Below are 24,004 nucleotides of genomic sequence, written 5' to 3'. Positions count from 1 at the left end.
ATCTTGCCATGAGTTCTTAGATAAAAACTATGCACTGATATATATATGAAAGAGTAAAAATTATGACATGAACCCCAGAGGAAGTATATTACTGTTGCAAATTCAGCATCTAGAAAAGATACATTAAATTATTTGTTGTACTTCATTTGACAGACATGAATATAACTTAAGACTTTTTAGAATGTTTGGTGAATGTTCCTGCATTTTAACAATTTAAACAAATTTGTAATAAACAAGTACATTTGAAAAACTGAATATTGAGAAATATTCCCAGCAAGCACAGATGTAAGGTGAATGTAAGTTCTATATTGGATATGCATGCATGCATGTGTTCATGTGAGTATATTGAAAACATATGTGACCAACACAAAAGGACCATCCCAAAATAGAAGCCTCTGTAGGCCGTCTTCACAATATAATTACACTACCAAGAAAAACCACACTGAAGTCCGTTTGAACTCTACCTTCTCTTTCATCAGTAAATTAAATGTTTTCTGACTGTCCCCAGCAGTCAGTTTGATATTTTCCATTGACACCATAATCCTAAAATTTGAAGAAAATGACTGGAATTTTTTAATAGATGGATCTTCAATAGACTATTACAAAGATCCAAATGTATTACAATAAAAAATCTGTTTACGTGTGTGTTTGTAGCTATCACTCAAATTTGTATCATCTTTAGTAAAATCCATAACATATGACTCTTTAAATATCTTCCTGAATATCAAGAATTCAAAGCCGTACCTTACTTCTGGTTATTCCAGATATTTAAGACACTTTATTTATAATAAAATTAACTTCTTTTTCATTAAAATGTGTGTTGAGCTATGACAATGTCTGAGGTTTCTTCTTAAGTTAAAATGTAATGTCTTATTTCTGCTCGTAAGCTTAGATTCCTTATGTCCAAGAACTTCCATGAACTTTTTTATTTCTAAAAAGAGTGTTCTATTCTATCCCATTTTCACAGCCATCAGTCAAACTCTGACTCAACAGAGCTTATCTTCAACATCTGAAGGTTACTAATCAAGATTTTATGATATTCTGGTTTCAGTGTACCAAGGCAGCCTGATTTTATAAGATAAAGACAATGCATATTTTTAGGTATTTAAAATGCTCTTTGTCTTAATTAGTGTTTTTATATCATAATTGAATTACATTTTCACTTTTTACTTTGGAATCTTTCAAAAGTCTTTCCTGAGTTGAAAGTAAATGAGTTGTTTTGTTTCTAGAACACTCTAAAAGAGACTATGCATTGAAAAGATGCCATTTATACCTAAGGAGTAATTTGCACTGTGAGACACATTTTGGAAAATAGGTCTAAACTGTAAAATGTATCTAAATGAGTCATACATTAGTTACCTGTGTGCAGAAACAGAAATTACTACTTTGTGATGGTTTCCACATTTGGGATTGATCATTTACTAAAACTTCACTGACAACCCCCCCCACACACACACCACCACTAGTTTAATAGAACAAGATTATTTGTTAGGAAACATTGCCCCACTGAAATTTTGATAGCTTCGTGGGTGTACGTTAGCCGTGCCAGTGTATAACCCTTGGGATTTTTTTCTGATTAGAAAAGACAAGCAGCAAGGTAAATGCTTTAAAATGTTCAGTGCTTAAAAACGGCACAGCTCACACCTGTGAAAGGCTCCGACACAAGTGCGGTTTGGGCTGTAATCTCCGAGAATTCTATGAAATCAGGTAAACAGGAAGTCTTATGGTGAGACTCGTGTGTTTCCATTTAAAGGCATTCTCCCCTCTATTTGTAAAGATGAAGAAGAGGCACATACTTATACTTTCTTTTACAAGTAAGCTCTGTACAGAAGTAAATCCAACATTCTTTCTTAAGGGAAAAAATTCCATAAGGACAATAGATTTCTAGGATACTGCCTTCTCCAGAAATCTTGTATTACACCCCCAAATCCATAAGTAAATACTTATATGACACTATATATTAGATTTAACATTGATATACAACAGCTAAAATACTTTATTTTGCCACTAACATATTAACAGCTGTTAGCTGAAGCACAAAACCTCTATTAAAATGTCCTATTATGTTTAGAAAGACATAAAAACATTAACACAAATCCCACAGAAGCATTCAAATGAAGAAAATCTAAAAATAGTAAATAAATTCAGGTTGGGGCATATCAACACTGACTTCTCTAAGTTTCTCCTCAATAGAATATCCCAATGTGTACAAATAAACTGAAGAAGAAAGCTGAGCTATAGTTAACTTTTGCTCAAAATATAAATCTTAATTTTGAAATTCCATTATTATTTATGACAGAGGACTACACAGAGATTTATAACACCAAGAATAATGTATATCCCTTTCTGTGTCATTTTTTTTTCCTTTTTGGACTGCTTAAGTATCATTTAGAAGCAGATTAAAAGGTCCTTCTGCTTTCTGTAACCGAAACCAAAGCTATGCTCCTTATTGTAATAGAAAGTGATGAAAACGATAAAGATAAGTGTGTATGAACTGTGGCTTGTGCAACTGAGGTGATGATGTGAACAGAGCAGAAAGCTATTATTCTTTAGTCAAAGCAAAAGGTAATGAAAGGATGGACTTGTCTTCAGTGGTACTGATTTTATAGTTATTTTTACTGGCTATAAAGGCCGCTTAGAAGTGAAGGTTTTACGAGAAAATATGTCTATTACTAGAGGAATCTGAAATCCTCTAGCTATTATGTAGCTGGATGTCCACTTTGAAATGATTACTTGATAATTATAAATAACTCCATATTTTCATGAAATGCAACCATTACATCACCACAAAGTGTGCTGATGCACTGTTAGACAACTGAAAAGATCTGCTTCAGGAAGAGACTATCTCATTTAGTTTTTACAATTTCTTAACATTGTTTGTACATAGCAGCACTTAAGCAACACATGTAGCTGTGAATATTAGGTTAAGTGTCAGTCTTTGTAGGTGGGCAAGAAGCAATTCTGAATCAAATATTAGAATGTCCTTGAAAAAATATTAATGTATTCATGGATTTTTAAGAGTGGAAACTCCAGAGATTTATGTTGTGAGGTTTTAATCATTCACACTATCTGACAACATTTGTTTTAAAATTTAATTCTGATACCTTCATCTTTGAGCCTGGGGATGTAGCTCAGCGGTAGAATATTCCTCAGCTTGTGTGAGGAATGTCAACCTCCAGCACTACAGACCAAGAAGAAAGAGTAAAATGAGGTTTGTATGATAAGAAATGTAATGCATTTCTATTAAGAATAAGAGAAGATGGAGCCAGTTCTTGTTACAGCCAATTCTTCGTGGTGTCATAAGTGAACTTGTTTATGATGGTAGGATCTAATCTTGGGTCTCCTGCAACCACCACTGAGACAGAGCTCAGGCCAGGAAAGGATTTGGGGTTGATTCTCTGCATTGTGGCAGACGATAGGAAAAGAAAAAGGAGGATGGCTCTCAGAAGCTCTAATTCATTTGTTCAGTACAGTAGGAACTGTGATAGTAAGGTTAGTCCAAAGAATGACAGATAGGTACCCCTCTTGCTAGAATTTTCTATAACCAATTTGAATTCATTTGCTCTGGACTTATTTTGTACAAGTTTAGTCAATTCTAACATGGGAATTTGCATTAAATATCACACTTGCTTGGGTCGACCAGATCTCATATTCATGCCAAACAAAGAGTCAAGTCCTGTGAGGATGGCGTCCCCATCTCAGGAATGTCAGCCCTTTGCCTCTTCATGCACCCCTATGTAAAAGCTGTAAAATGACAGACAGTAAGTATGTTGAAATGCAAAACCACGTACTTCCAAACTTAGAACAGTGATTTCCAAATAAAATTTTATTGTGAAACCCCACTAAAGTAGAATCTTAACATTGAGAAATGTTTCCAATTTAAAAATACCTTAGTTGAAAAAGTTAACATAGGCCATTTATCTGTTAAAGGAGAAAACATTATGACATTATTAAAATAATCCATTTCTATATTACACCCCAAAATATTTGGAACTCAATTCATTAGAATATGAAATATGGTAACAAGCAACTTACATCTTTCATAAGTAACTGGCATGAGTCTAACAACAGAGAACTAAATAATTCACAGGAACCTAAGAGCCTTCGAAACAACTTCCCAATTCTTCGTTAAAATTCAAATTGTGAATTTCAGTTTTCTAGAAATGGAATTAATTTCTTTCTATTAGGAGTTGTGGTTAAGACTCAGACTATAATATGACACTTGTACAAATCAATGCAGTTAAATATCTCCTCCCCATGGCATTTGAATGATGGTAACACTGTAGAGGAAATTATAGGTTCTTCATATATTTTGAGAGGAGAAAGCATACTTATCTCCAGCAATATGGGAATTAAAACAGTGTGTTTCCTCTGAGATTTAGTCAATGCACCAGAAAAATCACACACTGGTTTACTCTCAAATTCCCCGACTTTATCTACTTATCTCAGTCTGAGTGGGCGCTGCTCTCAGGGTATTCACTATAAAAGGACCACTTGCATGTAACTAGAGACTTGTTATGGAATTACCCATTCAGCAACCATTAACTTTAAAGTGTTTATGATTCTTAGACTGTGTTGTTCTCATTCGGATACAAACAAAGGGCACCTTATAAACCTAAATTAAGAACTTTAAAAAAAATGTTTTGATGTCAGCCAGTCTTCCCCATTAGGTCATGTGTTGATGGTTGATTATAAACAATTCAGAAGTCAAAGTAGAACTGTTGTTCCCTGTAGTAATTTTATGAGAACACTGGCTCCATAGCTTGTTATAAGCTCACAGTGGCTCAAAGTATATTTATATGATTGGATTAGTACAGTAATATTGTAAGATAACCATGCATGACAAAATTAAATGTTTGATAGTTAGCAGGATCAAAATTGTGAGTAATGGTGGTGTTTTCTTTACTCACTATAAATTAAGTATACTAAAAGCACAACTTATGAGAAGGTGAAAACAATTTAATTAATCTCCACACTTATTTTAATTGACTTTGTGGTATTATTATTCATTCTGGATTAGCTGTTCTTTGAGCAGAATCCAAATGCAGATGTGATTAATCTGTCCCCTTTTCTTCATCATTAACATCAGGAGCAATTTAAGGTAATTCTTTAGTTATAAAATTGCCTTCCATTGAGTTATTTACTAAGGAGACAATGTCAGTTGTTTCTTTCTTGCTTCACACATTGCTTTTTTTTTTTTTTTTTTTTTTACTGGCTATAAATATTGAAATTAAGCTAATTATTCATCTTAGCATGTGATGTGGCACACAAACATTGTCCCGTACCAATTCAACTATCACATGTATAATGACACCTTGATCTGTTTAGAGCACTAGAGACACTGGGGACAATGATCTAATGAATACTGTACTTGTTGGTTTTGTGTGTCAACTTGACACAACCTAGAGTCATCAGGGAGGAAGAAGCCTTGGTTGAGGAAATGACTTCATGAGATTCAGCTGTAAGGCATTTTCTCAATTAGTGATCAATGGGGGGAAGGCCCAGCCCATTGTGGGTGGTGCCATCCCTTGGTTGGTGGTTGGTCCTGGGCCCTATAAGAAAGCAGGCTGAGAAAGCCAGAGGAAGCAACTAAGAAGCAATATCTCTCCAAGATCTCTGCATCAGTTCCTGCCCTGTTTGAGTTCCAGTTTTGACTTCGTACAATGATGAGCTATGATCTGGAAGTATAAGCCAAATAAACCCTTTCTTCCCCATCTTTTTTTTTTTGATCACGGTGTTTTGTAACAGCTTTGGAAACCCTAACAGAAGTTGGTACCAGCAGAGTGAGGTATTGCTGTAACAGGCCTGACCATATTTTTGGTAGGACTGTGGAGGGACTTTGAAACTTTAGGCTAGAAGACCAATTGAGTGTTAAGAGCTCTGTGGGATACTCTGTGGGAACTGCGAAGAGGAAGGAGGCTTGTGAAGTTTGAGAGGTAAGGTTAAGGACTCTAGCAGAGCCATTTGTTATTTTGATTTAGCATTCTGTGAAACCCTAAGACAAATACTTTCAAGAAAGAATCTCCTATGCAAATCTCACCTAAAACACAGAAATCAACTAATGACTGTGAGCTGCAATGAGCCATCAATATATTTTTACCAAAAAGAATTTTGGCAATGCGTTTAAATTTAATAGTAAAGATATATGTTTTTATGTTTTCCAAATTCTTAAGTATAATTAGAAGATTAAATAATCAGTAAGTGGCTTTGAGGGTTTTTTCCATTGCTTTTTGAGAGAAAACTGCAATGTAGTTAAATGCACAATTAATTTTTAAACCAATATTTTAGGAATGATTGATTTATGAAAATTATAATCCATGCAGTGGCTATATTTTATAATATAAAGATAACTACTTTCCATTGAAATTAAGTTAATATTAGTTCATAATCTTTTTTAAATTATTTTATTTTTGAGATTATAAAAAAATTACATCATTTTCCCCTTCCCTTCCCTTTCTCCAAATATTCTTATAGGACCTTCCTTCCTATCTTTCAAAATTCATGGCCTCTTTTTTTGGTAATTATTGTTACATGCATATGTATACATATTCATACAAATTCTTAAATATATCCAGCTCACTCTGTATAATGTTACTTGAATGTATGCCTTTAGGGTTGACAATTTGTTATTGGATAAACAATTGGTGTGCTTTTCCCTCAGGAAGCCTCTCCCACTCCCAGCATCCCTCAGTTGCCTGTAGTTGTGTAGGGTTGAAGCCATCTGAGTTTTTCTCTATCAATATTAGCATGTCCACTGATGTTGTCCTTGTTCAGCTCATGTGTAGGCGGTCATGTCAGACTACTGCTGGAGCTTCTGACATTCATAGGAGATACAGTCATACAACAAACTCCCTCCTCCTCTGGCTCTAAGAGTCATCCCTCACTTTTTTGGCTATCTGTAATGGTATTCACCTTTTGTAGTTTCCTTGATGAGGGGTAAGGACTACTCTTACTGTGGACATAAGGACAAATATTTAGAATGTGGTTTTGGATTACGTTGGTTCATTAAAGTGATGGTTGTCGATTCTCCTTCAAGACCTATGATTTCATTAGCCCTGGGTAGTTGGCTAGGTGTACCAGTACCAGGTAATGGTTTTTCTTTTGCTGAGCTAAGTCCAATTAGAGAGCCTAGGTTTTTACATCAAGGTGTGCATATCTTTACTACACCCGGAGAGTTATTGTGACATATTTTATCATTGTGATTCGTAGGATCACAGCTGAGTAGGATTGTTGGTTCTTACCTTCTTTGGAAGCTCCTATGTCTCCGTTTGCTACCATAAAAAACAGTCCTCAGGGAGGAGGCTTTCAGATCGGGTCTAACTTAGAGACAGCTAAGACATGTTTCTTAAGTTTATGGTATCTTCAGTCACAGGGATTACATTCTACCTCCAAGGGGCAACAGGCAATACCAATAGCCTATAATGTTTTAGGAGTCTCTTGGATAACTCCGACCAAGAAAGGGGGCTTCTCATGCCTATTGTTGGAGTATTTTTTAGGTGGTTCATGGAGGGGAACATTGTCATCCCAGATGGGAAAATTTCATTTTAACTATGCATGCATGTTTACACACTGACTTACATATATTAGAGATATTTTTAGTTAGGTAGTTAGTAATATAATATGACTTTTATGGACATCCTTATTATTTTTAATTTTTAAATTTTTAAAAGAATAGATTAAATTTGTATTTTTTCATTTACAAAGGAGAAAATTCAATTTCAAGTTTTGTAATTTTTGGTTGAATGGTCAAGAGTTTTATAGCCATTTAATGTATTTATTATCTAACAGTCCAAGCAAGAAAATTCCTTGAAATTTTTAGTCATTTTTAATATTTAAGACTCTGTCACATATATTTTCTTCCTTAGTATACTGGACTATTTTGTTTCATTTGTAACAATTTAATTGGGATTTTTAAAAGAATGCAGTAATTTTCTCAGACCCGAAAACACGTGGATGTGTGGTGTCCATCGTGGGAATTGTGTTTTGACATAGGCATATTTGAGATTTTTAAAATGCAATTCTTGCTTTTATTGATTGCCTGCTCTGGTCTACATTAATAATAGATGCTTAGTTTATGTAACCCTCCTTTACACCTTCCATTAGTCAATCATGAGGTTGTTTTCTAATGTAGAAGGATGAGGTAAAACCATAGTTTCTATTATTTAACAGGTCAGAATGACAACAATAATACATCACATCAACAAAGTGAACTTTTATTGTTGATTAAATTTGAAGCACCGTTTTAATACATTAATTTCTGACCTATAAGAAAGTCAAAAATTTTGGTGCTGATAAAAATGATTTTCATTTATATTTAATAAAATGCAACTACATGCACATTACATTTTACTTTTACTTTATACATATGGCTTAAGAGTCAAACTAGTCAATAGTAATGTTATGAGGAAAATCACTTGTGCCTTTAGTGGAGTACCATTATAGGTAACCAAGGTTTTACAAGTGATATTCTAAAGCATTGCCTTCTTTACTTCAGCTACTCCTCAGCTCCATAGTGAATCACTTTGTTTATTATATATGCTAATAATTTAAACATGATAAATATAATTTGTATAATATGTTTGGTATTGTCATGTGGCAGTAAGAAGATGACATATACAATGAGGAATATTAATCATATAAGTACATATTTAAGACAACTCATGGGGGAATTATATGGTAATTCGAATTTGTTGTTTCTGTAGTTGCTTTGTGTTCAAATTAATTTCTTAACTATTTTGCATTTTTATTGTTTCCCTTGTAAGAGTATCATTCTGTCAGAATGTATCACTGTTTGATTGTTAATCTCTTCTAAACATACAAATTTAAAAGGCCATAACAACTTTAGATCTAGTTTCTCTACAGTTATTATTTGTAGCCTGCTTGTTGTACTTATCATGTATTTATAATAAAAAGAACAGTAGTGTTTATTAGACAGTAATACTCAAAACAGACATTATTAACAGAGCAAACATAAATAATTCATCGAGCTTACATTCTTTGTGTTATTTTGTTTTCTTTTAGTTAATCTACTAGATTCAAAAACAATTCAAGGGGAGCTGGGCTGGATTTCCTACCCATCGCACGGGGTGAGTTCAGTAGACCACTGAAATGAACATGATACTATCTTTTGCCTCTCTCAGAGATAATAAGGGAATGTTCAATGCATTTTCTGAACAAAGCTCTGTACATCTTATGAAAGATTACATTAATGGCCCAGCACAATTTAATGTTGATTCCCATGCAGCTACAGAAAATTTCTCTTGGATTCATTAATTGCTGTACTGAGATGATTAAATATGTTAATTATTATTGACATTTTATAGATAATCTGAGTATGGTTATTTAGATTTTTTGTGATAAGGATAAATGGTTTGACAAGACTTTGAAATTTCATATTATATTTCAAGTTTATTTTTGGTAATGATAATTTTCTAAGTTATAGCCTTAAAAATAGGAGTCCAGTAGAAGAGAGAGAAGAGGGATTCTATGAGCAAGGGCATCAAGATCGTGATGGGGAAACCTACAGAGACAACCAAACCAAACTAGTGAGAACTCATGAAATTTAGAACAATAGCTGTGGAACCTGTGTGGGACTGGAGTAAATCTTCTGCATAGCTTGTGTAGCTTAATCTGTGTAAGGGGCCCCCAAGCAGTAGGATCAGAATCCATCCCTGGTGCATGAGCAGGCATTTTGGAGCCCACTACCTATGATGAGACACCTTGCAAAGCCTTGAGACAGGGGGAGGGGCTTGGACATGCCTCTACTAAATTTACCACCCCATGGGAGGTCTCATCTTCTTGTAGGAGGGAATGGAGAGTGGGTTGGGAGGGGGAGGCTAGAGAGGCGGGAGGAGGGAAGAAGGGGATCTTTGATTGGCATGTCAAATGAATAAAAAATTCTTAATAAAATAATAATAATAATAAATGTTAAAAAAGATTAAAAAAATTAACCCTGATGATATGCCCTGGTGATATTTCTATTGTACTGAGTACAATAGAAATCCTTATTCGACTGTGGAAGCATATGTTCTGCTCATTTATTTTGAATATGTTTCACTTGTCCAGATTGTTTAAAAACTTGATTTTGTTAAGATGCTAAAACTAGCACTGCCTTAACTTTTTAGCTTTTTATATAAATTTTAGACTTTGCCAATTCAGGCACAGCTAACTAAGATGTATGGGATTTCCGTGTTCCATATGTTTATAATGAATCTTTTACTTAAGAAAATTATGTTTATTTATTTGGAAAAACCAGATCATGCATTTGGACAATTCTCATGCCTCTCAGAGCAGTAATAAATACTCAGACATACTTTCTTTGTGAGCATAGTTTGAATGAAATGCAAGCAGTTTGAAATATTTCTCATTGAAATAAATTTATGTGCTCTCCTTTTCTCTGTGACTATATTCTTTCTAAAGTGATTTTAATTACTATAATTTACTGTTGGCATCCATCTTTAGGTTCAGACACCTAAACATACTGACTTACTTGCACAGTACTATCAACTATTCCTTCACAAAGGGATGGTTTCTGTCAAGGATACTTCATCCATCTGTCATCTGTGTATCTGCTTTTCTTTCTGGCACACCTTGACATTGACAAAACGCCAAAACCCATCATCAGGCCTTCCATGTTGCTTAGGAAAGGAGAGAATGAAAGAACCCAGGATTTGCTTTCCTATAGGTGTAAGGGAATTCAATAATTGGGATAAAACACAGCTTTAATAGTCAGAAAAATAAGTCAAAACTCAGGATTGAGCTGGAGGACTCATACAGTACTACTTAGCTAAAAGTTATATCTAATTTTGCTTTTATATTTTTGAGTTTTTATTTATACCACTTATGATATATTGTGGAAACCTGTTTAAGTGTAGAAAAAACATGAATTCCATACTGTCAATTTTACTAACACATTATATACACATATGAAGCTATTTTCTTAACCACAGGAAATTAATTTGTATACCAAAACAACATTTTACCATATGTTTTTCTTTGAAAATGGCATAAAGATAATGGATTCCCACATATTAAGAATTAGGGTAAATAGATTCTTTCATATTTTGATTGCATAATTTAACATTTTCCCATTGTTAATCTCAAAGACCTTATGAGAAAATAAGTTAGGCATGTCTGTAGTGAGACATAGGTTTGGTGCTGAGGTTAAGAGTATATAAAATCCTGTAATACAAAGTATGGTATATATGTCAATCAACAGCATCAGCACCCAAAGATGAAGTGGAAATGGAAGTTATCAGGGTTGCCTCCTGTTTCCTGAATGAGAATGTATATCTCAGGGTGCTCGCTCCTCATTTGATTGTTAAGCACAAACTTGGACAAAAGTCTCCGGCCTCATTTTCTACTTCCTCTTGGCCTGGGTGTCTACCTTAGTGTACAGTTTTCAGTTTCTTCTTTGCTTCAGTGTGGTTCCCTCAGCTCTTTTCTTTCTTCCCCTTTTTGATCTTGCAGACATGATTTCCCACTTTCAGGTCAGTGCTTGAAGTTTGTCTCATAATTTTCAGGGAACAAGAAAACAATTCTATTGTTGCTGTTTGTGTATTTGTATGTGTGTGTGTATGTATGTATATGTGCGTCCAGTGTGGCATATACGTGCATACAAGTGTATACGTGTGTGCATGTGCGTTTGTGTATGTACGTCCAGTGTGGAATATACATGTGCATGAGTGTGTATGTGTGTGAATACATGTGTGTACATGTGAGTGTGTGTGTGTGAGTATGTGTGTGCATACACACACATACTCACACACACACACAGAGTGTTAACACAGGGAGTTAACTATGAAGCTGAAATTTTTTGTAAAGTTATGAATTATAATTTTACATTTTCACTTTGCAGTGAAAGGATTTGTTTGACATATTGCCTGACACTGTATTTCTTTAATTTTATAAACTGGATACAAGCAATTATCTTTCCTAGCCCTTTGATTCCTGGGTTTAATCATAGCTAGAACTTTCAAGAAGTAATTCCACATTTTTATAAATCTTTCCTTTTATGTCTCTCTATATATGTATATATATACATATATGTATTTGCATGCATATGTATAATACAGTCCCCAAAGCTTTCACTTACCAGTGTATTCTTGAACTACTGAACTTCAAGGAGATATCTTTGCGTAATCTGTTTTCTTAGTATTTCTCCTACTTTCAAATTAAAGTCACCCTAACAACAGAACTTGCTTTTAACTCTTATCAAACATCCTGCTCGTAATAATCTTTCTATAATGTCTGTTTATTATATTTTCCTTAATTGCATTAACTACTTTAGTAGATGATATATTAATTAAATAATTTAAGCCTACGTATTGCAAGACAATTGGAAACAAAACAAGTTAAAGTTGGCTTCATATTGTTATTTATAATGATTATTATCTAGTCATAAAAAATCAGAATGCTGCCAATAAATTCCTTTTGGCGAAAGAATTGAAAGCATTAAAAGTGAAAAAGAAATTGCAAAAAGTAAAAAAGAACAGTGGTGCATAAGACAAGCAATTGCTCCCCTGCTTTAAAGGACAACGGAATTTGGATTGACTTGCAGAATTACACTATCTGTGATTTTGTGAAGTCAGAATGTCTAAAAGTCTCTTGGATTTCTTACTTTCACTTTATGGTTGAGGTTTGAAATGCAGGGGAAAATATTTTGACAACAGAATGTGAGCAGCAATCACCTGGGAGTTGCCTTTGTGAATCATGGTTCAAGAGCTGGTCCAGGAAAATCAGTTTTGTGACACACAGACAGCATCCGTGATTCTTGGTCACTTGGAAGTCCTGCCTCTGCTCCTCTGCCTTGGATCTGTCACTTTCGTCCAATATGCTGATAAGATGAAAACCGTGACCAAGTTTTATAGCTTCAGAAAGCTTTCCGTGAAACAAAAGGCACCATGAAATAAGAGAAGCTATGGATAATATTAGAAGTTATCCAAGCTGAATTCTAACAACATTCAATCTGTGAAAATCAAAATGTTGTATTTTTAGTGCTTTAAAAATAGAATTCATTTTTCCACGTATGCTAAAATTTATATTTCTATGTGAAGCATCCTCTCTTTAAATTTGGGGAGACTGGGTTAGAATTCTTAAAACATAATTTGTTTTAAAATATAATACTTTGTTTCTTCTACTATCATACGTAGAATTGGGATTTTAAGTAAAGAAGACTTTACTTAAAATTTGTGTGTTTTTTATTTAATCTCACTTAAAAATTAATTTCTGCTTAAAGACTCTCACCTAGTATACATTAATGATAAAGTTAAAAAATTAAATGAATTCAAATAATTTCTCTTTCTATTTTTGAATATTTAAATGCTCCATACACTCACTGTGATCATTCCATTCTTAAACAGCTTAAAAACTCTTATCAGGAACAAATTTTTTCTTCTCACGTTCCTCCTATTGATGGTATTTTTCCTTAACACCAGTAACTTTTTGACTCCAAGATTTTTTACCATGTGCAAAATCAAAAGTTTATTTTCTGATCACATTGACAATTACTTCATTACACACACACACCTATAATGAGTTGAAAATGACATTCCTGGGCCCATGAGATAGTTGTTGTGAGCTCTTGTTGCCAAGCCTGTCAACCTCAGTTCAATCTCTAGGACTCCAATTTTTGAGGTAGAGAACTAACTCTTTCTGCATGCTGACCTCTGACCTCCATTCTAGTACACACACACACACAATGTATACACACACACACACACACACACAGAGATAAGTAAAATGTAATAAATTTTAAAATGACATTCACATTCAACTTATTAAAACTTAACTTGTTGAAATATATGTAAAGAATTGATTTAAACAAAATGCACTGCTTTACTTCTCAATAATGACTTTTACTTTAATTTTTATGAATAGTATATGTAGAATAATCATTGTTTTTAAGTTTTCTTCATTTGCATGTATGGCATAAAATACCGTCTGTGTACATATCATATCCATACAGATGGAAGCAGCTTCAATTTTCTTGTTCCACTGAATATTAAATAAGAATTTTGATTAATGTTTTTAAAAAGTAGTTATTCCCAAAGTATGGTTTATTGAAAATATTTTATTTTTTTTTTTAATTTAATGGTTTGGACCACTAGGTTTAATATGTTCCAGCTATTTATTTCTTTTCAAATATTTTTAGAGAAATTAAATTTTCTATTAGAAAAATGATGTGAAATACTCTTAATAAAAGTCTAATGATAAGTTTGCCTTTATAAGTCACTTGGCCTTTGGAAGAAGCAGAGTGCTAGAGAGATCCCCAGAAATCCACAAAGATATCTCCACTATAGACAATGGTCTAGGCAATGATCGAGACAGTGCCTCAGCTGACCTACGCTGGTGATCAGATGATCGAACACCCTAGCTGTCAGGGATAGAGCCCTCATCCAGTAACTGATAGAAGCAGATGCGGAGATCCACATCCAAACCCCAGGTGGAACTCCAGGCAAGAGAGAGGAGGGCTTATATGAGCAAGAGATATGGAGACCATGATTGGAAAAAGCACAGGGACAAATAGCCAAACTAGTGTAAACACATGAACTGTGAACCAATAGCTGAGGAGGCCCCTGGAACTGGACCAGGCCCACTGGATAAGTGAGAGTGTCGATTAGCTTGAACTGTTTAGGAGGCCCCCAGGCAGTGGGACCAGGACCTGTCCTTGGTTCATGAGCTGGCTTTTTGGAACCTAGGGCCTATACTGGGACACTTTGCTCAGCCTTGGTGCAGGGAGGAAGGGACTGGACCTGCCTCAACTGAATCTACCAGGCTGGGCTGATTCCCCAGAGGAGACATTGCCTTGGCGGAGGTGGGAATGGGGGGGTGAATTGGGGGTGGGAGGCTGGGGGGTGGGAGGAGGGAGGACAGGGGAATCCGTGGCTGATATGTAAAATTAAATTAATTATAAAATAAAATATTTATTAAAAATAAGTCTAATGATAGCTATTGGAGCTGAAATGCTGAAGGTCTTGTTGCCTACAAAGCATTTCATGTATTTGTATAACTTCTTACCATCCATTGATTTTCTATGACTATCCATGTTTTTAATGATTATATAGGTACATGATCAGTATAACACCTGAGATTCCATTGCTAGCTGCAACAGTATTTCACCTCCATTGCGTGATATACAAGAAGAAAATAGTCAACGAGGCAATATATTCTGCTGTAACTTAATTTTTTATATTTTATTTTACATCCTATGGGTGTTTTGCCTGGGTATGTCTGTGTATCACATGCATGCAGTGCCTACAGAGGCCGTAAGGGGGCATTAGACCTGGAGTTACACATGGTTCTGAACTGCCAAGTTGGTGCTGGGAATCTAGCCTGGTTCTCTGCAAGAGCACCCAGTTCTCTTAACTCCTGAACTCTCTTTCTAGCCTCTTACTTCCTGCCGATCGTCTTTGCTTTACTGAAAGTATTTTTATACAGTATATTCTGATCATGATTTCCCCTCCCCCAACTTCTACTAGATCCTCTCTACTTCCCACCCACCCCAAACCACATCTCACCCACATCATTAGAATACAAACAGGAACCGAGAAATACAATAATAAATTCAAATAAGATAAATATACTCTTATTTCCTAGGAAAACAATTGTTAGAAGTAGAATGAATGTTCAAACCATACCTATTGATTTAAGAAGTTTGGGTTGCAGGGCAGCAACTGGATTTGGATCTTGCTTTCAATATGATTCTGCTGTTACCCATAGTTTGGAACCCCAGTGACAGAATATCATTGCCCAGCATGTTGAGGTTCATTCTCACTTCCTACTCAGGTTCCCATTAGCATTTTCATTGGGGCTATACTTTACCCGAATTTCCAAATAAATCTAATACTACACATGATTCCTGAATCTTATTCCCCTATCTATCTATCTATCTATCTATCTATCTATCTATCTATCTATCCATCTATCTAAAGATTATGTATAATTTTACAATAAACACCCAGCAAGAGAAAAACAGGTCTTTTACTGGCAACTTGTAGGTTATATTAGCAATTTAAGAAGAAAGTTTGCTTTTAGAATCACGTGTCTTAGGTAACCATGGAGTTCAGTTTGAACAGCATGTATGATCTTCAGTATTTATAAATATTTATAATGTGTACATCTGGCATACATTGCTCATGATAATTTAAATGGAATTAAAATGAAAAGACTAGAAAAACCATGCGTTAAGTGGTAGGGAAATAGAAAACAACTCTGGAAGCCCCAGTCAAGTAGTTGCTACAGTATAAGGTTGTCTGAGAAAGGACTATGAGTTGTTCCTAGATCAGATTATGGTTGGTTTTAATTTGGTATGCTAAAATACATTAGTCAAAGATATCATGAATAGGTTATTACAGAGCAGTCGAAAGATGATTAGGAATCAGAGAGAGAGAGCTGTAAGAGGCTCTCAGGAGTGTTTCATGTGAGAACTGGTCCTTATTTGAACCATCATATATCTCAGTGGGTTTTGTATAAAATGGAATTCTATATAAATTTCAAAAGCTCTTCTTCCTTCCAATTGCAAGTTCCAGCTCCTTACTTCTGTTTATTCACTATTTTTCTCCCTTTCCATCTTCCTTCACCTTCCTCTTCTTCTTTCCAACAAGTTGCTTTTATAATAAAGACACAAAACAAAGAGAGCATGCATATGAAAACTAAGAAACATTTGTACTTGTGTGTGTTCATATGTTTGCATCCATGTGCACACAAAGGAAAGATGAGAGTGTTGTCTGTCTTGCTTTATCCCTGTCTGCTCCTTCCATGCAGGCAGATTGTCTTACTGAACCTTGAGTTTCCTGTGTTTCCCCAACACCTGCCTCCCAGTACAGCTGATACAGATTCCTGCAGCCACACTGGCTTTCACATGGCTGCTTAGGCAGCAAGGGCCCCTAACAATGGTGACATCTCCTCGGCCTGATTTTTGTGCCTTCTGAATTAAAACTCTCACCAAATTTTTGCAGCATATATTTTATAGTAGGATATGACAGTCTTATATAGCATTAAAATAATTAGACAGTTATAAAGTATGGTGACAATTTAAATCATCTCAAATTCTAGAAGCAGAAATATGAAACTACATAGAAATTTTATGACTCAATACTTATTTTATATGAAATTTTCCTGGATGGCCATATCTTGCATAATAAATTTTGTTGTGAAAGAAATGATCTGAATGAATGAGTAAACTGAATTATTTCAGAATGGAGAGGATGTCACATAACAGCCTCTAATGGGACAATGGTTACTATTGGCCCCAAGTGAGTGCTTTATATAGTTCAGTAACTGTTGTTGCTTCTCCTATAAGGCATGTACTGTCGGAGGCAGTGGGATGCAACAGTAGACAGTGGGATGCAATGCCAGAGTTTCTGCCATGTGACATATACTGCTCCTAGTGTTTTCTACCTATCTACTGTTTGAGGTCTTCAAAAATACCATGTAATTTTGCTCTTACTTTTAAAAAGAAGAAAGAGAAGTCCCCGAATTTAAATGAGTCAAAGATTATATGAATATAGTAGATCACATGGTCAAAAATAGAGAATAGACAATCTGACTCTTCTACCCATCATCATTGCTTCACACTAATCCGAGGGAGGTCCATAACCTATTTCTTGGGAACTTTAAGGCTTGATGGGAGAAACCACTAGGTGAGTCAGTAACTGTGTAATTGTAGCAATCCACTCACATACAGTAGAGATACAGTACTATTACATTGATAATGTTGTCAATTCTGCTGGACGGCAGTCAAGGAAAATTATATCCAGCAGTTGTGAAGCTTTGAGGAAGAATGGGGATTCAAAAAATATAATGCAATGCACCAACACAACAATATTTTGCATTGACAGATGAAACAGCCCAGGCATTCAAATGTAGAGAAGACATAAGTGATATCAATTCTGAAAGGGGAGAGAGAGAGAGAGAGAGAGAGAGAGAGAGAGAGAGAGAGAGAGACTGTTAGCCAGGATAAAGCCTTGGATATTAATGGGTTTGGATTGTTAAGTGCTCAGGACTCTAGGATAACTTTCATGATGTGCTTTTTGTTATCTTATTTGACAGTTTCTTAAACTGTTGTGCATCAGAATTGTAGCATGTCAATCCTGTATTCAGAATGAATTGGTAGTGGTACTGGTCCATGAAACATATCTGGAATGAAAATACAAGATCAATATTAAGAGATGATCCTGAAAATTTATTTGAAAAGTTTTGTTTTAAGTCATGTAAAGGGTACAAATTAAATGAACTTAAACATGTGATATACTGTCACATCACAGATGGCCTTAGCAAACAATATTTTTGAAATATTCTAAGTTGCCTATGAACATGTGCATGCACACACACACAAACATATCTATTCACAAATACACACATACATGTACCTGTAACACTTCACACAAAGAAAATAACTTCTTAAATGCTATTTCAATATTTGAAATTATACATTGTTACCATATAAGGATAATTCTTAAGACATAGTCTTTTAAGAATCTTAAGACTACAGTTTCATGCAGATAGCCAAAGGAAATTGAAAGTTATCATGAAGTAAACAAAAAAAAATCAGCAAATAAAACTGAATATTTTGACAGCAAAGTGTGGGGACACTAAAGTTAAAAGTTTTCTTCCGATAGTAATTTTGTACTGTAGTTGCATTGCAAAAATGATAATTACTTAAGATCTATCCTAAAACAGAGTCATGAATTGTTCACAAAGAGTCAATTAGAAAATGTATAACCAAATGCTGAGTACAACTCTCCAAATGCTGTGGTTGCCTACACCACATGTGTTCACCAAGTTGTTCTTTTTAATATTATCCCTCTGAAAAGCAAGGGAATGTCAGCTATAACATTTATACAAATTATCACCCTCAATGGTAACATGGAAATGTAACATGTAACAGTGTATACAGGAGATGAGTGATTTTTTTAGCCTTGATATATTCAGGGAGTATTCCACAGGTAATGTGTCCAAAGTTAGGGAGCAGGGCCCTTCTCAAGGCACTAATGACTAAGTGAACTAACTATTTTACATTTAGACTATTTTCTTGTTCTTTGTTTATCTTTTGAGTATCAATACTAATTTAATCTAGAAACATTTAGAATGAAATAAATATTTTTTAATTTTTTAATATTGAGTTATTTGATATAGAAACTAACCAGTTATGTATATTACATTCCTCAGGCTATATCCTTGGGAACTATACATATATCTGCATTTTCATCCAGGAAGGATGGCATGAGCATTCCTTAATAAGATTAATGTAAAACTGATTCTTTAAATTTTCCATAAATGATTTTTTGTTCTTGCACTTATTTGGGGTTTAGTATGATACAAGCCACTAATCCTTATGTAAACTTATTGTTAAGACCCTCCCACTCACCCAGTTCAAAATCCATTTCTACATTTTTTAAACAGAGTAGAGACTGAGCACAATGCTCAATAAAAAGCCATATTCAGAAATTAAAACAATGAACCGTTAATCACCTGTGACGTGTATCAAGTGGGATTCTCATGCAATCGTTTAACTAATTAGCCAGTGTTTTAATGAGGAAGAATCTAGGTGTGATTCACAAATTTTTAAGAAAATATAACTGAGAAAATGAGAAGTCTAACTGTACAGAATCAGGCGTGTAGGATCGAGCAGTGAGTGGTGAAGCATTTGTTTAGCATGCAGGAGCTTCCCTGGATTTGTTCTCCAATACTGTCAAACACACATAGAAAAGGAACATCGACATTATCTGGGCTTCATGTAATTCCACAGGATTTCTATATAGTTCCTTGTTTATGGTGGGGAACGTTGGTTTATTTATTTTGTGTCTGTGTGTGTTTGTGTGTATATATATGTTTTATAATTGCTTTGCTTTTACAAGTGACAAGGTTACAAGTGTGTACCACCCTATCCAGCTATATTACTGTTTACATATTTTTGCAGGCCATGTATTTATTAAGAGGCCTTATTACATCATTCCCTCTATTGTCTCCTAGATTCAACTCTTCCATGTCTCCCTGACCCTCTCTCAAATTCACCAACTATTTTTATTATTGTATACACACACACACACACACACACACACACACACACACACACACACACACACGAAGTCTGTTTTGTGGTGGCCAACTGCTCTAGAGCACGAGGCCTGCCCTGGATTATGATTAATATTCACAGTATGAATCCACTGAGGAAAACTGATTTTTCTTCTCCCAGCTGTTGTCAATTGCAAACTGCTTCTTGGCTAGGGGTGGAAATTCGTGTCCACTTCCTCTTGTGTGTGCTGGGGTTTTTGTCTTTCTAAGCTTATGTAGGTTTTATGAATACTGTCCCAGTCTCTGTGAGTTCATATTTATATCAACCATGTTGTATCTTGAAAACACTATTTCCTTGGGATTATCTAGCACCACTGGCTCTTACAACCTTTCAGTTCCCTGTTTCCTGTAGCTCTTTGAGCCTTGAGGGGAGGGGCATGATAAAGACATCCCCTTGAGGAGTGAGTGAACCAAATGGTATTCCCAGTACATTGTCCAGTTGTGGTTCTCTCTGTTAATTATCATCTACTAAAAAAGTTATTTTTCCTCATCAGGTTTGAGTGACGCAGTGCTCCATGGGTACAGTAATGTGTCGTTAGGAATCACTTTATTACTATGTTGATTTAGTAGAATAATAGCAGTGTGGTCCATGTTCTAGCTACTATCAGATTCTTGACCTCGTTAAGGGTGTCAAGTATGGGTTTCATTTCACACAACTAGCCTTAAATTTAATAAAAAGTGTCTGGCTGCTCCCATAACACTTGTGCCACTATTACACCAGTGGGTATATCTTTCAGCCAGGCCACTAGCTTTCAGTGTTCCTAGCTGGGTGGGAATGAAGATTACTTTTCTCTTATATGTATAGGACTTTTCAGCACTCTGACAACTAGTCAGAGTGAGGCTACTAGTACAGGTGAAGCTTATAATTGATCAATCACCAGCTTGATTTGTCAGTGTTCAGTGACATAAGTAAGTATGTAGTTTATTCAGCAATGGGGTCGTGTGGTCAAATTGTGGGAATATAGCCAACAGCAGGGAAAATAGACTGAAATTTGGGGGGCAGGTATGGAATCCCTTTGGTCAATGACTCATACAGATGTAACCTATTCCTGGTATTGGGGATTTTATTTAGTAGCCTTTTGTCTAGTTTGAACATATCTCCCTCACGCTATAAGTTCATGCAAATTCCTTTTATGCGTGTAGATATTTTATTACACTTCTACATAAGGAGCTTTTGATATGGATTTTCACAAAGGCCTTTAATGTTAGCTGTCCCTTTCCGTATTCCCACTTCTTCCCTGCCCCCTTACTCCCCTCCTCATTTCATCATTCTATTCTAAGTTTTCCTTTATTCCCTTATAACACTATATTCTAATTTCCTTTTGCTGGAAGATTCCTTCTCCCTTTTTAGCTCTCTAACCTCTGAATATTCTGAATGAAATAAACATATCTAAAGCAGAAGAACTAACATACACATATAAGAATAGATGCTAGTTCTTTAAAGAAAGTATGTTACCATTTAGCTTGACCATGGGAAAAATTACCACCATGTCACCAACACTAACATAATATAGAAAGAGAGGAAAACAGGTTCACCCTTACATTTTGTAAACAAACAGAAACCACATTTCGTTAGAGTTAAAATGTATTATAAAGCAACTGTTATAATGGAATCAGTATCGAGACCTGAAGGTACTGAGTAAGAGAGAGGTACAAGATTATAATGTGAATTGTGCACTTAGTGAACAGTGGTCAAAGGTCATGGTCCTTTGAAAGAGACCCTGTAGCAGGAATCTTAGAGAGTCTTATTAATAAAATCAAACCCAGAGCCAAGTATTGGGGTGAAATGCTGGAAGATCAGATGCAGAACAAGCCACAGCTACCTCACCTTGCCGGATCCTCAGTTGGTCTTGTTTCCTTAGACTGGAGGCCTCTGAGTCCTCATCCAGAATGGGTCTCAGCTGAACTGCTGCTAGAAGCCTGAAAGCTTAACCAGCCAAATTCTTAATCAGGCAAATGCTTAACCAGCCAAATGCTTCTAGTTTCTGGTCCTCATGCCTTATATACCTTTTTGCTTTCTACCACCACTCCCTGGGATTAAAGGCTTGCTTTCTGGGATTAAAGGCATGATGAGTCACCACGCCTGGCTGTATCCTTGAATACATGGATTTCTGCCTCTGGAATGCTAGGATTAAAGGCATGTGCTACCACTGCCTATCCTCTGTGTTTAATATTGTGGCTATTCTGTCTCTGACCCCAGATAAGTTTATTAGCATCACAATATTTGGGGGAATACAATACCACAAGACCCATACCTGGTGGCAAAGCAAATGGTACCTCAGTAGTCCATTGAAACATGCCAAAACGATTGTCAAAGTTTCCACACTTCAAGGGGTTTCATGGAATATTGGTTTCGTCTGAAACCAGGAATGTCTGGCATGATTTTGCAGATTCAAATATAAAGGCTGTAAGCAAATCTGTTTTCAAGGCTACTTGCTCCTTCTATAAATATTTACTTAAAGGCCCTGTGTACTGAAGCAGTACTAGGGATCTGAAAAACTACTGCATGGGCATGGACCAATCAATAGTTTTGAACATCAGTCATTTTATGGAATTCCTTTTCTGAAATATGAAACAATTACAAACTCACATTTAAATCAGACACAAAGAAGTGATATGTCATCCATCAGACTCTAGTCATAAACTTTGAATAATTGGCATGTACTTATTGAAAAACTGCCTAATTCAGTGCACAGAAAACTAAGAAAAGGCACCATATAATATCCTATAACGAATGTATAGATTTTTGTATATTTTTCAAATAGTAAGAGTAATCTATGGTACTTTATATGTGCAAAGCAGTTTACCTGTGTGTAAATATGAGTTAAGCAAACATAGGTGATATTTTAAGTAACACCAAAAATTAGGTATTTGAACCCTGGACACTCAGATTAAAAGTCTGATGCTCTACCAAATGAGCTGTTCAGGCTCACTGGAGAGATAGCTCAGTGGTTAAGAGCACTGACTGCTCTTCCAGAGGTCCTGAGTTCAATTCCCAGCAACCACATGGTGGCTCACAACCAGCTGTAATGAGATCTGATGTCCTCTTCTGGCCTGCAAGGACACATGCAGACAGAACACTGTATGTATAGCTGGGCGGTGGTGGCGCACCCCTTTATTCCCGGCTCTCGTGTGGCAGAGCCAGGTGGATCTCTGTGAGTTTGAGGTCAGTCTGGTCTATGGAGTGAGATCCAGGATAGGCACCAAAACTACACAGAGAAACCCTGTCTTGAAAAAAAATATTAGGTGTTTATTTACTTATTTATTTTATGTGTGTGCATATCTGTTTACATGTGTGTCCTGCATGTATGTAGATGCCTGTAAAGGCTGCAAAGAGGACATAAAATCACTTGATCTCTAGTTAGGTTTATGAACCACCTGACATGGGTGCTGGAACCTGAACCTAATTCTTTATAAGAGTAGCAAGTGTTCTTAACCACTGAGCTTTTTCTCCTACTCTAGGTAAATATTCGTATATCCCTTTGCTCATAGAGTAAAGAAATTAAATAACACTGTAGAGTGTTTTTGAATATAGACATGTTCTGGGGCATCATTGCAGCTCATCGGTTACCATAAATGGTTTCAGAAGTCCTGTGACTGCTGGCTAAATATTCATTTAATTCAACTTCCAGTGTTTTCAGTGCTACCAATTGGCATGGGAAGTTTTGTGATTCTTAAAACATTAGTGGCATGCTGATGTTTCTGTGATTAATTATTTAGGCTCCTACAAACTCAAATTATATGTAGTCACACAACAGACACCACAGATGTGAATGTCAAAGCAAAAATAAACAGTATGAGGCTTCTGTGGAGTTTATTTTTGAACAGATGCTTTGAATTTTAAACTAGATATAAAATAATCAGTGTTTTCTAGCAAAGTGTGATAGATATTCTAGGATATACTCTACATTCATTTATAAGGTAGAAA

General features: G+C 35.4%; 1 protein-coding gene across 1 annotated transcript in view; it reads left to right on the top strand.

Annotated features, from left to right (window-relative positions):
• Window positions 1-24,004, top strand: part of Epha3 (EPH receptor A3) — a 317,591-nt gene that overhangs the window by 11,514 nt on the left and 282,073 nt on the right. The window contains exon 2 of the mRNA XM_006981616.4: window positions 9,022-9,086. Coding sequence (XP_006981678.1) covers window positions 9,022-9,086 — 65 coding nt within the window. The remainder of the gene's footprint in view (window positions 1-9,021; window positions 9,087-24,004) is intronic.

Source organism: Peromyscus maniculatus, chromosome 12 (genome assembly GCF_049852395.1).
Source record: "Peromyscus maniculatus bairdii isolate BWxNUB_F1_BW_parent chromosome 12, HU_Pman_BW_mat_3.1, whole genome shotgun sequence".
NCBI classification, from domain to species: domain Eukaryota; kingdom Metazoa; phylum Chordata; class Mammalia; order Rodentia; family Cricetidae; genus Peromyscus; species Peromyscus maniculatus.
Note: the sequence above shows the minus strand (reverse complement) of the source record. Positions and strands in the feature narration are given on the sequence as shown.